Source organism: Erythrolamprus reginae, chromosome 2, assembly GCF_031021105.1.
Source record: "Erythrolamprus reginae isolate rEryReg1 chromosome 2, rEryReg1.hap1, whole genome shotgun sequence".
NCBI classification, from domain to species: domain Eukaryota; kingdom Metazoa; phylum Chordata; class Lepidosauria; order Squamata; family Dipsadidae; genus Erythrolamprus; species Erythrolamprus reginae.
The window spans coordinates 249,775,773-249,789,377 of record NC_091951.1 but is presented as its reverse complement, the minus strand read 5'-3'; the positions used below and the strand labels follow the sequence as shown (position 1 = coordinate 249,789,377).

The 13,605-nt window shown below is 41.2% G+C and overlaps 1 protein-coding gene across 1 annotated transcript in view; it reads right to left on the bottom strand.

Annotated features, from left to right (window-relative positions):
- The window catches only part of MUSK (muscle associated receptor tyrosine kinase), a 62,712-nt gene that overhangs the window by 34,454 nt on the left and 14,653 nt on the right, over window positions 1-13,605 (bottom strand). The window contains exons 6-8 of the mRNA XM_070736245.1: window positions 11,411-11,535; window positions 2,429-2,588; window positions 781-787 (exon numbers count right to left, since the gene is read on the bottom strand). Of these exons, the coding sequence (XP_070592346.1) occupies window positions 781-787; window positions 2,429-2,588; window positions 11,411-11,535 (292 nt within the window). The remainder of the gene's footprint in view (window positions 1-780; window positions 788-2,428; window positions 2,589-11,410; window positions 11,536-13,605) is intronic.

The following is a 13,605-nucleotide window of genomic DNA, read 5'->3' as shown; positions in this document are numbered from 1 at the left end:
CTATAGCAATTAAGATAAAACAGAAATGAACTTGTATCATAATGTTAAATTGTGATGTTTAAACAATTTAAGGTTACTTGACAAGTTGACATAGGACCCTAAACCCCTGGGCTGTGGCCTATTCACAACTAGATCATGCAAGTGGGCTGGCTTTTGTGCACACGTGTGTGCAGCTCAACTTGCCCAAGTGATTGTTTTTAATAAGGGTTTCTTAATATGTTCTGGTTTTAATATTGGATTTGTAAATTGTACTGTTGTTGGAAGCCGCTCCGAGTCCTTGGAGAGGGGCGGCATACAAATAGAATTAATAATAATAATAATAATAATAATAATAATAATAATAATAATAATAATAATAATATTTCCTTAGCCCATAGGTTTGTTTCTTGATTAAATTCAGACATACATCAAAAACCTCCATCAGAAGCTGCTTTTTGCAAAGATAGAAAGAAGTGAAGCAAGAAAATATTATGATCGTATTTTAAATAGACTTAATTGAAAGTAAAAAGAGCACAAATGATCTTGGCAAGCACCCATTTTTATCCTGCGGAAAAAAGGTTTTCCAAGTAGTTACATACATTTGAAATAATAATAATAATAATAATAATAATAATAATAATAATAATAATAATAATAATAATAATAATTAATGAGGAGGAGGAGGAAGAAGAAGAAGAAAAGAAGAAGAAGAAGAACAACAACAACAATAACAGCAGCAGCAACAACAACAACAATAATCTCACCCAAATCACATAATAATTATGTCAATATTTTTCTTACCTCCATTCTACAGGAACAGACAGGAGGTTCATTAAAAGAAACAGTTGAGTTGGAGAAAGACAAGAAAATTATCAGCACAACTTGCATTGTACTAAACAAAATTATTAAAAAATTATGACTACAAATAAACTTGAAAGTACTTGATCACATTTTCCTTTTAGCTAGTAGCTGTCAGAAAACATACAGCCCAAAAGGATAATTTGATAAAATAGCCACAAAAAACAAATGAGGCTCCACTGTAGCAGAAATGCTGAAAATTAATTATCCTAGTGGTTAAAGCTGGAGGAGAGCAAAATATGATAACGGGCAAGAAATATTTAAAGTCTTTTTGAAGTATGGCATACATGAAAAGCTCCCACATGGTTAAGATTTGCATGGAGGAATGGATTTCATTAACATGTCCCCAGTGTGGTAAGGCTGCAAATCACTATTCCATCATCTTTTATGAGAGTGTCACATTAAAAAGAAATCAGACTAAGTTCATCATGATTTTCCATCCTCAAAGAGTTATGTACATGGGTCCTGGTGAATAAAGAACATATTGGAGTTCTGTTTTCCTTGGAGACCAGCATACTACCAACATAAATATTATACTCAAGATGATGAAAGCTCACTGAACTATTTCCGCCTGGCCATTAGGGGATATTAATATAACACTTCATCACCCTTCCTTCCTTCCTTGCTTGTTTCCTTCCCCTGGATGAATTTACAAAGTGGTCTTTAGGACAGTGTAATGAAGATGGCAGCAAACATGTAGGTAGCCAAAGCTCTACCAATATTTAAAATACAGTGTTCCCTTGATTTTTGCGGGTTCAAACTTCGTGAAAAGTCTATACCACGGTTTTTCAAAAATATTAATTAAAAAATACTTCGCGTTTTTCCCCCTATACCACGGTTTTACCCGTCCAATAACGTCATATGTCATCACCAAACTTTCATCCACTTTTAATAAATATTTTTTTAAAAATAAGCTTTAATAAATAAACATGGTAAGTAATAATCTAAATGGTTGCTAAGGGAATGGGAAATTGTAATTTAGGGGTTTAAAGTGTTAAGGGAAGGCTTGTGATACTGTTCATAGCCAAAAATAGTGTATTTACTTCCGCATCTCTACTTCGTGGAAATTCGACTTTCGCGGGCGATCTCGGAACTCATCCCCCGCGAAAATCAAGGGAACACTGTATATACTTTAAAATACACTGCTCAAAAAAATAAAGGGAACACTTAAACAACACAATATAACTCCAAGTAAATCAAACTTCTGTGAAAACAAACTGTCCACTTAGGAAGCAACACTGATTGGCAATCAATTTCACATGCTGTTGTGCACATTCAATTTTGTACAGAACAAAGCATTAAATGAGAATATTTCATTCACTCAGATCTAGGATGTGTTATTTGAGTGTTCCCTTTATTTATTTTTTTGAACAGTATATATTGTAAGGGGAAACAGGAAACAAAATAAATTGTGTAAAAATGCATTCATTCTGGAGGAAATTAAAGGCACCCAATGTGGGAAGTTAAAGCCTCCCACATTGTGTGCCTTTCGCATTCTGGGGGTTCCTGAATACAACTAAAATCTTAGGCTAGAGTTAAGTATCATCTAATTCTTCACAGGAAGTTTTTTTTTCCTCCTCCTGATACATACCTGAAACATTAATAGTCGCTGCAGCTTTTGCAGTGCCATAAGTCTCACTGTGCTTGTTAGTGGCTATACAGGTGAATAAACCCGGCCGACTGACATAAACCTGCAGTCGTGAATCAATCATTCTGTCTTGTACTGTTTCTACAATGGATCCAGCTGACACCTAAAGTAAAAAAGAGAAATTGAGAATGTCACCTCGAAAAGTAGAGGTGGTAGAGCCAGGCAACAAAAATAGGAGAAGAAGTCAGCACTAGAACAATAGTAGATACACCCGGTGGAATATATTAAAAATATAAATATAGATAAAGGGAAAGATGTACTGCAGAACTGCAGAAAAAACAATTGCTACCCAACCTGCCTTCCACTGAGGACCTGTATACTCTACAAGTCAAAAAGAGGGCGGGGAAAATATTTACTGACCCCTTGCATCCTGGACATAAACTGTTTCAACTCCTACCCTCAAAACGTCGCTACAGAGCACTGCACACCAAGACAACTAGATACAAGAACAGTTTTTTCCCGAACGCCATCACTCTACTAAACAAATAATTCCCTCAACACTGTCAGACTTTTTACTAAATCTGCACTTCTATTTCTACTAGTTTTTCTCATCATTCCTATCATCCTTTTCCTCCCACTTAGGACTGTATGACTGTAACTTGTTGCTTGTATCCTAAGTAATTAAAAGATTATGTATCCAGATATCCATGCTAGTCAGAGTAAATTACTGAAAAGAAGGGCTAACCCAACAATTATTATTATTATTATTATTATTATTATTATTATTATTATTATTATTATTATTTATTAGATTTGTATGCCGCCACTCTCCGAGAACTCGGAGCTAAAATTCTCAAAGAAAGAATAACAAGTTGCTTAGCTTCAACTTAACCCTGACAGGATTACAAAAGATCTAATTCATCTGAAATTTGTATCTTTTTCTAGATTCAATCAGGATTTTAAGATTAAACATAATGATTTAAACTTAAAATGTCTCCTGGTGTTGAATGTGTAACAAATGAACTAATGTGGAAATATTTTCCCTTTAAAAAAGCCATTCCCCCAATATTTGACTGAATAAGAATAAAGATGTAAAAGGGCCAATAATTTAGCTCTTCTATTCAGTAATTTACTCTGACTAGCATGGATATCTGGATACACACTCTTTTAATTACTTATTAGAGTGTTGTAATTCCTGTATTGATAAGCCTTTCATGCTAAAATTTAAAAGAAAGCAAATCAAAGTTTGTGATTTAAAAATGCTAATTATGTCAGCTAAATCCCAAGACGATTGAGTTGGTTTTTCCATTTCTGCTGAAACATTTCCCTTCATTCTGAGTAAAATATATAATCATCGAATACCTTCCTGCAGAAATCATTGTTGGATTCAGAGTGGCAAAATCATTCCTACTGGAGTGTAAAAGCAATTTCCTCGAAGCATGAACTCAGTTTTCCTTCAGTTCATCCTGGTGCTGTAATGTCTGAGCTAACGCATCGGATTAAATAATATTCCCAAGTGAAACTGTTTTCCCACATGGAATTAATAGATTTCTCTGCAAAGAGACCATTCATACACCTACAGCTGAGCAAATTGTGCATTTTTATACTAGAGAGACCAGGAACGATTTTATTTCAGTAAGCTTTTGGATTCCAGAGCATGTGTGAGTGTATCTATTTATCTTTACTGGGGAGTTTTGTTGTTGTTTTTCTTGTTATTATTTTCATAACCCATTGATGTAACTGTGCAGGTACTGTAAGCTAAATCAACCCAAATAAATAAACTTGCTTAGCCACAATTACCTTAAGCATGAGTTGCTTAGATTAGATTAGATTAGATCAGATCAGATCAGATCAGATTAGATTTATTGGATTTATATGCCGCCCCTCTCCGTAGACTCGGGGCGGCTCACAACAATGGTAAAAAACAATACATAGTAACAAATCTAATATTTAGCAATCTAAATTACAGTTTTAGGTTAAAAAATCCAAAAGAAACCCCAATACAGTGATCCCCCGGTTATTGCGTCCCCGACCATTGCGAACAGGCTAATTTGCGATTTTTGAACCCGGAAGTCAGAACACCATCTGCGCATGCGTGCCCTTTTTTTCTATGGGCACGCATGCATAGATGGCGCCGGGCAGATCAGCTGCTGGGCGGCTTCCCTAGGTCTTCCCCCTCTTGGCGGGCATCAGCGAGGAGTTTCCCCACCGCCTACGCAAACTCCTCGCTGCTGCCGCTTCGCTCGGGCCGCTTCCCAGCTGAGTACTCAGCTGGGAAGCGGCCCGAGCGAACGGCTTGTCCGCAGCCTGCCTGCCCGCGCGCCCGCGGCTCGCGCGCCCTTCTCCCGCCCACGCCGTTTGCTCGGGCCGCTTCCCAGCTGAGTACTCAGCTGGGAAGTGGCCCGAGCAAACGGCTTGTCTGCAGCCTGCCTGCCCGCGCGCCCGCGGCTCGCGCACCCTTCTCTTGCCCACGCCGTTCGCTCGGGCCGCTTCCCAGCTGAGTACTCAGCTGGGAAGCGGCCCGAGCAAACGGCTTGTCTGCAGCCTGCCTGCCCGCGCGCCCGCGGCTCGCGCACCCTTCTCTTGCCCACGCCGTTCGCTCGGGCCGCTTCCCAGCTGAGTACTCAGCTGGGAAGCGGCCCGAGCGAACGGCTTGTCCACAGCCTGCCCACGCCGTTCGCTCCCCCTCTTGCTGGCGGGAGAGCGAGAAGCCCTCCCCAGCACCCGCTCGCCCGCCCTTCACCGCTCGCCCGCCCTTCGCCCGGCCACCCGCCCTTCGCTCGCTGCTCACCCGGGTTCGGGGGGTGCTGGCAAGCCGCCCATGCTGGCGGCGACGTTTTAAAACAGCGGCGCGGCTTTCCAATGAGTCCCGAAGACAAACACGGAAGTTTGACGTTTGTCTTCGGGACTCATTGGAAAGCCGCGCCGCTGTTTTAAAATGTCGCCGCCGGCATGGGGGGCTTGCCAGCACCCCCCAGACCCCCAACCCGGGTTTGGGGGGCTGCTAGGAAGCCCCCCATGCCGGCGGCGACGTTTTAAAACAGCCGCGCCGCCCCCAATCTTCGGCTCCTCGCTAGCGCTGCGGGAGTAAAAACACCATCTGCGCATGCGCAGATGGTGTTTTTACTTCCGCAGCGCTACTTCGCGAAAACCCGCTCGTTGCGGGGGGTCCTGGAACGGAACCCTCACAACGAGCGGGGGATCACTGTATATAAAAAACAAGAACATAGTCGAATCATATACAGAAACTACATGGGCAAGGGGGAGATGTTTCAATTCCCCCATGCCTGATGGCAGAGGTGGGTTTTAAGGAGTTTCCGAAAGGCAAGGAGGGTGGGGTCAATCCTAATCTCTGGGGGGAGCTGGTTCCAGAGGGTCGGAGCCACCAAAGGGAAGGCTCTTCCCCTGGGTCCCGCCAGACGACATTGTTTAGTCGACGGGACCCGGAGAAGGCCAACTCTGTGGGACCTAACCGGTCGCTGGGATTCATGCGGCAGAAGGCAGTCCCAGAGATATTCTGGTCCGATGCCATGTAGGGCTTTATAGGTCATAACCAACACTTTGAATTGTGACCGGAAACTGATCGGCAACCAGTGCAGACTGCAGAGTGTTGGAGTAACATGGGCATACTTAGAGAAGCCCATGATTGCTCTCGTAGCTGCATTCTGCACGATCTGAAGTTTCCGAGCATTCTTCAAAGGTAGCCCCATGTAGAGAATCTTAATTGACTCTGTTTTCTGAATTGGCACAACACAATAAATGTATGGCTTATGCTTCAGATTCTGAGTCTTAGCCTGAACTTTTCCCCCAATACTTCCTGGTAAATGTTTATTTTAAAAGTTACATAGAGGTTTTTCAGATCCTACATGAATGTACAAGCTTTATCAATTAAAAAAAAAGTGTAACCTCATCAAGCTTCATTGCTCAATACATTTACTATAACTTTTTCTATATTCTCCTCTATGGAATTTGTTTGGGGTTTTTTATATGGAGTAACAAAGGCTGCTTCTAAAACTTGAAGGAAATTCATATGTGTATCTTCCTCTGCTCTGGGTAAGGGCGTTTTATTAGATGAAATATGAGAATCTGAGGGGTGAGTCAGAATAGTTCATTCTCTGCCTGGACCACACAGGGTAGAAAGCTCTCCTTGCCACGTTCACTGATAGAACTCACAGAGAGTTGGAAAATAATTTAGGGAAGGTTGCAAACAGTTTCAGTTTATGGACAATCTCTCATCAGGACTTCCTTAGGTAAAGTAATCCTTAGCACAGTTGGTTTTAAAACAGTTGGAAAGGGAGTATAGATATTGCAGTTTGCCATTCGCTTTGTGGAAACTAATTTTAAAAATGCCGAGAAAGCCTTTAGATTTAGCTCATTGTTAATAACTGTATTTTTAGCTTTTCTAACATGGCAGTTTTTTTATTTGAAATTGGAGAATGTCGAACTGCATTTTCTTATTTGTAGAAATTCCTTGTCTCATTGTCAAAAAACTATTAGAAATCCATGAAAAAGATTTATTTGTTTAATTATTGTTTAATTATTAGAGTTAATATCTAATAATTCATGGCACCGGGCCAGGTTATCTCCGGGACCGTCCCACAGAGTGGGCCTTCTCCGGGTCCCGTCAACTAAACAATGTCGTTTGGCGGGACCCAGGGGAAGAGCCTTCTCTGTGGCGGCCCCGGCCCTCTGGAACCAACTCCCCCCAGAGATTAGAATAGCCCCCACCCTTCTTGCCTTTCGTAAGCTTCTTAAAACCCACCTCTGTCGTCAGGCATGGGGAAACTGAGATATTCTTTCCCCCTAGGCTTCTACAATTTATGTATGGTACGTTTGTATGTAAGATTGGTTTTAAAATAAGGGTTTTTAGCTGCTTTAATATTGGATTGTCACATGTTGTTTTTACCACTGTTGTTAGCCGCCCCGAGTCTATGGAGAGGGGTGGCATACAAATCCAATAAATAAATAAATAAATAAATAATAATTCTATAAGTAGTTCAAAGTCAGAGTTTGCATTCACTGATCATGCTAAATTTCATCTATTATGTGAACCTCATACATTTTCCTGAGCAAGGAGACCATAAAGCATTTCCAAAATAGAAGCCATGCAAAAACTGGAATCTGTGAATACTGAACAAAATCAGATCTTATCAGAATTCTAAGTGGGAAGTCCTTTCCCCTGTTGATATTTTGGATATGTGGGGGAGACTATGTTTCTATTTGTAAACATCAGGGTTTTCCCACATTTTCACCCAATTATACAGAGGTGGTACCTTTTGGGCTACTTAATAAATGGCACTCATGTATGAGCACCTAAAATAAATCTGTCTTGCGCAGAGGCAAATTTCATCCTTTTAGTTAGCTTAATTATTCTTCAAAATCAATTGTGTTCAATTTAAATAAGAGAACCCATGCAGGCTAAAATTAACAATTTGTGACATACATATTGATAGAAAAATGTGCAGTATTTGGATTTTGTTCACACTCACATGCATGCACACGTGCTTGATTGCTTTACAATCCTGTAGCTTCGCAGTTTTTCAGTGCCAAAGTAAATGAAACTATGTAGTATATGGCAGGGGTCCCTAACCCATAGACCATGGACCAGCACTGGCCACGGATTGCCAGGAACCAGGCCACCCAAGCAAGTGAAGCACCACACGGGATCCAGGCAGTACAAGAAATCATCACCACCCCGTCTGTGGAAAAACTACTCCCTGGTACCCAAAAGGTTGTGGGATGCAGGTATATGAAGTTTGATGGGCACATTGATAACAGCAAGAATCACGCTGGTCCCAAAGAACTACACACCTTACAAAATAAACAAACTTCTTTCCATAGGCAAAGCTTCAAAAGATGATAAAAAGGTTAGAAATTGGAGCACTGAATCTTCAGTCACATATTATACTTATAGAGGATCACAAATGCATTACTTTGTATATACAGTTATACTTTCTCTTAATTGGTTCCGGGAGGAGGTTCGTAAGGTGAAAAGTTTGTAAGACAAAACAATGTTTCCCATAGGAATCAATGGAAAACCGATTAATGTGTGCAAGCCCAAAATTTACCCCTTTTTCAAGCAAAAGCGCCCATTTTTGCACTGGTAGGATTCCCCTGAAGCTCCCCTCCAGGGAGAAAATCCCAGGAGGGGAATCCCAGGATCACAAAAACGGATGCTCCGCTGGCAACAGAAGTCTGGAGGTGGGGTTTCCTAGCGAGGGAAGACTCAGCGAAATCGCAGCATCACAAAACCACAGAAGTCCTCAAAACCCCACCCCTGGACGTGTTTTTGCGATGCTGCAATTTTGCTGAGGCAAAAAAAATCCGAACCCCAGGTTCGTATCTCGAAAAGTTCGTATGATGAGGGGTTTGTATGACGAGGTACCACTGTAAATGCATTAACAGTAATTACAGGACCTACTAAAATAAATAAAGTCAAAGTAAGGGCAAAATCAGAGCCCAACAACATCAGGAAAGGCATCCATTGGCCCAAAGTCCACAGCAATCATGGGCAACCATGGGCAGAGAGGAAGGTGGTGTACATCATGGCATGGCCATGCAAATATGTCAGTCACTTCATGAAATTGATTCAAATAATTCATATCATCTCTGCAATGAAATGTCATACATGGTATTATTGTGGCTTATCCCAAGCATCTATGATAGCAGTGTTTTCTAAATGGATGTAAGTTGCAATACATTTTCTAGAATTCTGGAGATTGCAGAGGACCTCTAGAGCAGGGATGGTGAACCTTGTTTGGTTTGTGTGCCAAAAGGGTGTGTGTATGTATGCTAGCATGCGTGTATGTGCCCACACCCCTTCCCTTCTCCCCCCCCATGCATGTGCATCCTCCTGCTGTCCCAACATATGTGCGCAATCCCTCCATCCCCATGCATGCACACAGGCCTCGGTGAAGCTTAGGACCTGAAAAAATGGCCAAATGGCCAAACAGGAAGTTCAGAAAATGGACTTTCAGTTTGCTCAACGTGCTATTTTTTTCTCCTCCAGAGGATTACAGGAAGCTTCCTGGAGTACTGGAGTGCATAAAACAGTCCAACAGGAAAACCAGGTGTGTTTTCTGATTTGCCCATTGTGCTATTTTTTGCACTCCAGAGGATTCCGGGTGGCACAGCAGGTAGAGTGCTGTACTGCAGGCCACTGAAGCTGACTGTAGATCTGTAGGTCAGCGGTTCAAATCTCATCACCAGCTCAAGGTTGACTCAGCCTTCCATCCTTCCGAGGTGGGTAAAATGAGGACTCAGATTGTGAGGGCAATACACTGGCTCTGTTAAAAAGTGCTATTGCTAACATGTTGTAAGCCGCCCTGAGTCTAAGGAGAAGGGCGGCATAAAAATTGAATAAATAAGTAAGTAAGTAAGTAAGTAAGGAAGGAAGGAAGGAAGGAAGGAAGGAGGCAGGCAGGCAGGCAGGCAGGCAGGCAGGCAAGCAAGCAAGCAATCAAACAAACAAACAAACAAACAAACAAATAAATAAGTGAAACTTCCTGGAGACCCGGAGTGCAAAAAAAGCCCAACAGGCAAACCGGAAAACACACTTCCGGTTTGCCCCTTGTGCTTTTTTTTGTACCCCAGAGCTTCAGGAAGCTGCCTGAACCCCCCCAGAGTGCAAAAAGAGCACGGCGGGCAAACCAGAAGTTCATTTTCCAAATGTCCGGTTTGTCCATTGGGCAGGTTTTTTTGCACTCCAGGGCTTCAGGGAAATTTCCCTAAAGTGTCCGATGGATTAAACAGCCTTTCCCAAGGCCAAAAATCATCTGGCCAGCACCTGCATACACACTGGAGCTGACAGAGGGCAATTTCTCATGTGGCCTTTGATATGGCCATCACTGCTCTGTTTCTCATTTTTATCTGGAGAAGCCAAAATATCAGAATCTCGGCCTTTTCCCAACAATATCCATAAACAATAAACAATATCCATCCAAGATGCTAACCAGCCCTGAATTTAGCCAAGGACACCCAAAATTTGCTCAAGCTTCCTCTATGAACCGTGCAACTTGAATTGCTGGTTTTTAACATCAGTTAGATGTTTAACATCTAGTGTTAAAGACTGCTCTTGTGGTTATCTTAAATACATTTCCTAACATGTACCTTTGCAAAATACTGTACATGAAAATGCAGGAAAACCTGTGCTGAATAAGCAAAACAGGGAGGCATGATTAGATAGTGACTGTCTGCATTGGTTGCCGATCGGTTTCCGGTCACAATTCAAAGTGTTGGTTATGACCTATAAAGCCCTTCATGGCATCAGACCAGAATACCTCCGGGACCGCCTTCTGCCGCACGAATCCCAGCGACCAGTTAGGTCCCACAGATTTGGCCTTCTCGGGGTCTCTTCGACTAAACAATGCTGTTTGGCGGGACCCAGGGGAAGATCCTTCTCTGTGGCGGCCGCGGCCCTCTGGAACCAACTCCCCCCAGATATCAGAGTTGCCCTCACCCTCCTTGCCTTTCGTAAGCTCCTTAAAATCCACCTCTGTTGTCAGGCAAGGGGGAATTGAGATATTCCCTTCCCCATGGCTTATAAAAAAAAAATTATGCATGGTATGTCTGTATGTATGATTGGTCTCTTAAATTGGGGTTTCTTTTTAAAATTAACTTAAATATCAGATTTGTTTATATTGTTTTATCACTGTTGTTAGGCGCCCCGAGTCTGCAAAGAGGGGCGGCATACAAATTTGATAAATAAATAAATAAATAAACAAACAAACAAACAAACAAACAAATAAACAATAAATAAATAAATAAATAAATAAATAAGAAGTTTGTTACTCAAATCCGATTCCAAACTATAAAGTAATATAATCCAGCCACATCATAAGGAATAATGAATTGTATTTCCATACTGCATCTCTGCTTTGCAAGAGCCTCCAACTTTTCTCTGCCAGTTTCACTCTGGTTTCAAAGCTTCATTGAATTTGGTTAAAGAATTAATCATCAGAATTTAGGAACTGCGGTGATACTTACAGCTTTTCCATTTTCAAGCCATGTTATTGTAGGAGTTGGAATGCCTGTTGCTACACACTGCAGAGTTACCACAGAGCCAAAACTGACGTTATAGGATTCAGGAGCCTTCAGAATTCGAGCAAAAACTAAATGGAAAAAAACAAAACCATTAGTTAACCCAGGGTTAGCTATTGGTGAAATATTTACATTTTACAGTTTCCCAAACTCACAGACCAATTCTCAAATACAGCTCACCTGCCTGGAATTCACACTGTATATCGAACATTAATACAATTCAGCGAGTCCAGAGGTATTTCACAAGAAGAGTACTCCACTCCTCTGTTCACAATAGACTTACCTTATGCTACCAGGCTTGAAATTTTGGCCTTGAACAACCTAGAACTAATGCCCCCTATAGTCTGACGTAAGCTTAATACACAAAATTGTCTGTTACAGTGCCCTACCTGTCAACCGGAATAATGCACAGGCAAACAATAGATACAAACTCAAGGTTTATTTATTTATTTATTTTATTTATTTATTTTGTCCAATACATAATACACATTGAAGAGAAAGATATGTAATAATATAAGTAAAGAAAAGAATAGAAGATAAGATGTAAAAGTATAGGTGAACATATTTGAAAGGAAGAAAAGATAAATGAGATAAGGAGAGACAATTGGACAGGGGATGGAAGGCACACTGGTGCACTTATGCATGCCCCTTACTGACCTCTAAGGAACCTGGAGAGGTCAATCGTGGATAGTCTAAGGAAAAAATGTTTTGGGGTTAGGGGTTGACACTACTGAGTCGGGTAATGAGTTCCACTCTTCGACAATTCGGTTGCTGAAGTCATATTTTTTACAGTCAAGTTTGGAGCGGTTAATATTAAGTTTGAATCTGTTGCGTGCTCTTGTATTGTTGCGATTGAAGCTGAAATAGTCATTGACAGGTAGAACGTTGCAGCATATGATCTTGTGGGCAATACTTAGATCGTGTTTTAGGCGACGTAGTTCTAAGCTTTCTAGACAGCTCCAAACTCGATTGCAGAAAATATGACTTCAACAACAGAGTGGTCAATATCTGGAATGTACTACTTGACTCTGTGATTTCTTCCCAAAACCTCCAAAACTTTAACCATAAACTGTCTATTGTAGACCCCATTCCTAAGAGGTTTGTAATGAGTGTGTATAAGTGCACCAGTATGCCTACCATCCCTGTCCTAATGTCCCCATTTATTCGTAACCATTTCCTGTGTTCATGTCCATACATGTTTGATAGACTAAATAGATAGATAGATAGATAGATAGATAGATAGATAGATAGATAGATAGATAGATAGATAGATAGATAGATAGATAAAACAGTTGAAGATGGAGCCAATCCAAAGCACTCAGTAATTTTTGAACTCCAAAAAAACCCCATACATTTGGTTAAGAGTTCACTGCTGGGTTTATCTTCTTCTTCAAAAAAAAGTTAAAACAAATTCATTTCCCATCAGGTTGCTCCTCTATAAACAGAATTGCATCTACCCCACACTACAAAGAAAATGCTCTTCTCAAAACTGCACTTCTGCAAAAGAATTGTATAAATTATAAATGTTTTCATATCCCTGATTGATTGACTAATTTTTTTTCAACCTTCTAAACCACTCAACTTTCTCAAGTTATAATTGTTCTGAATACATAGCTTTTTTATACAAGGATATTTAGTCACTATTTATGTCAGTTACCACAGAAAATACAATCATAAACTGAATGATGAGCCCTTATAACAGAAATATTTGCTATAGCTGTATAAATATTTCTGGAAAGGAAGAATTGAAAGAAAAACCATTCTAGTCTTGAAAGAAAGAATACAAAAGAAACCTGCAGAGACAATAAGATTTACATAGTCCAATTTGGGGCTGTAGTGGGAGTGAGGAATATAAATCCCATTAAAACAGTTAATGTCCGGTATCTGTTGTGATTCCGTCTGAGGCTCCTCAAGGAACGGCTGAACCTCTGCCGGCTCCCTGCTCAGAGGGGGAGGATGAGGAACAGGAGGAGGAGGAGGAGGCCCAGGCAGAAGGGGAGGAGGAATATCAGGCCGAGGGAGAGGGAGAACAGCCAGAGTCCCCCGGGGTGGAGCTCTCCCCAGCAAGCAGCCTGGAGTCCTTAGAGGAAAATGCTCAAGCCATCATCGATTACAGGCAGAGAAGAGCAGCACAACGAAGG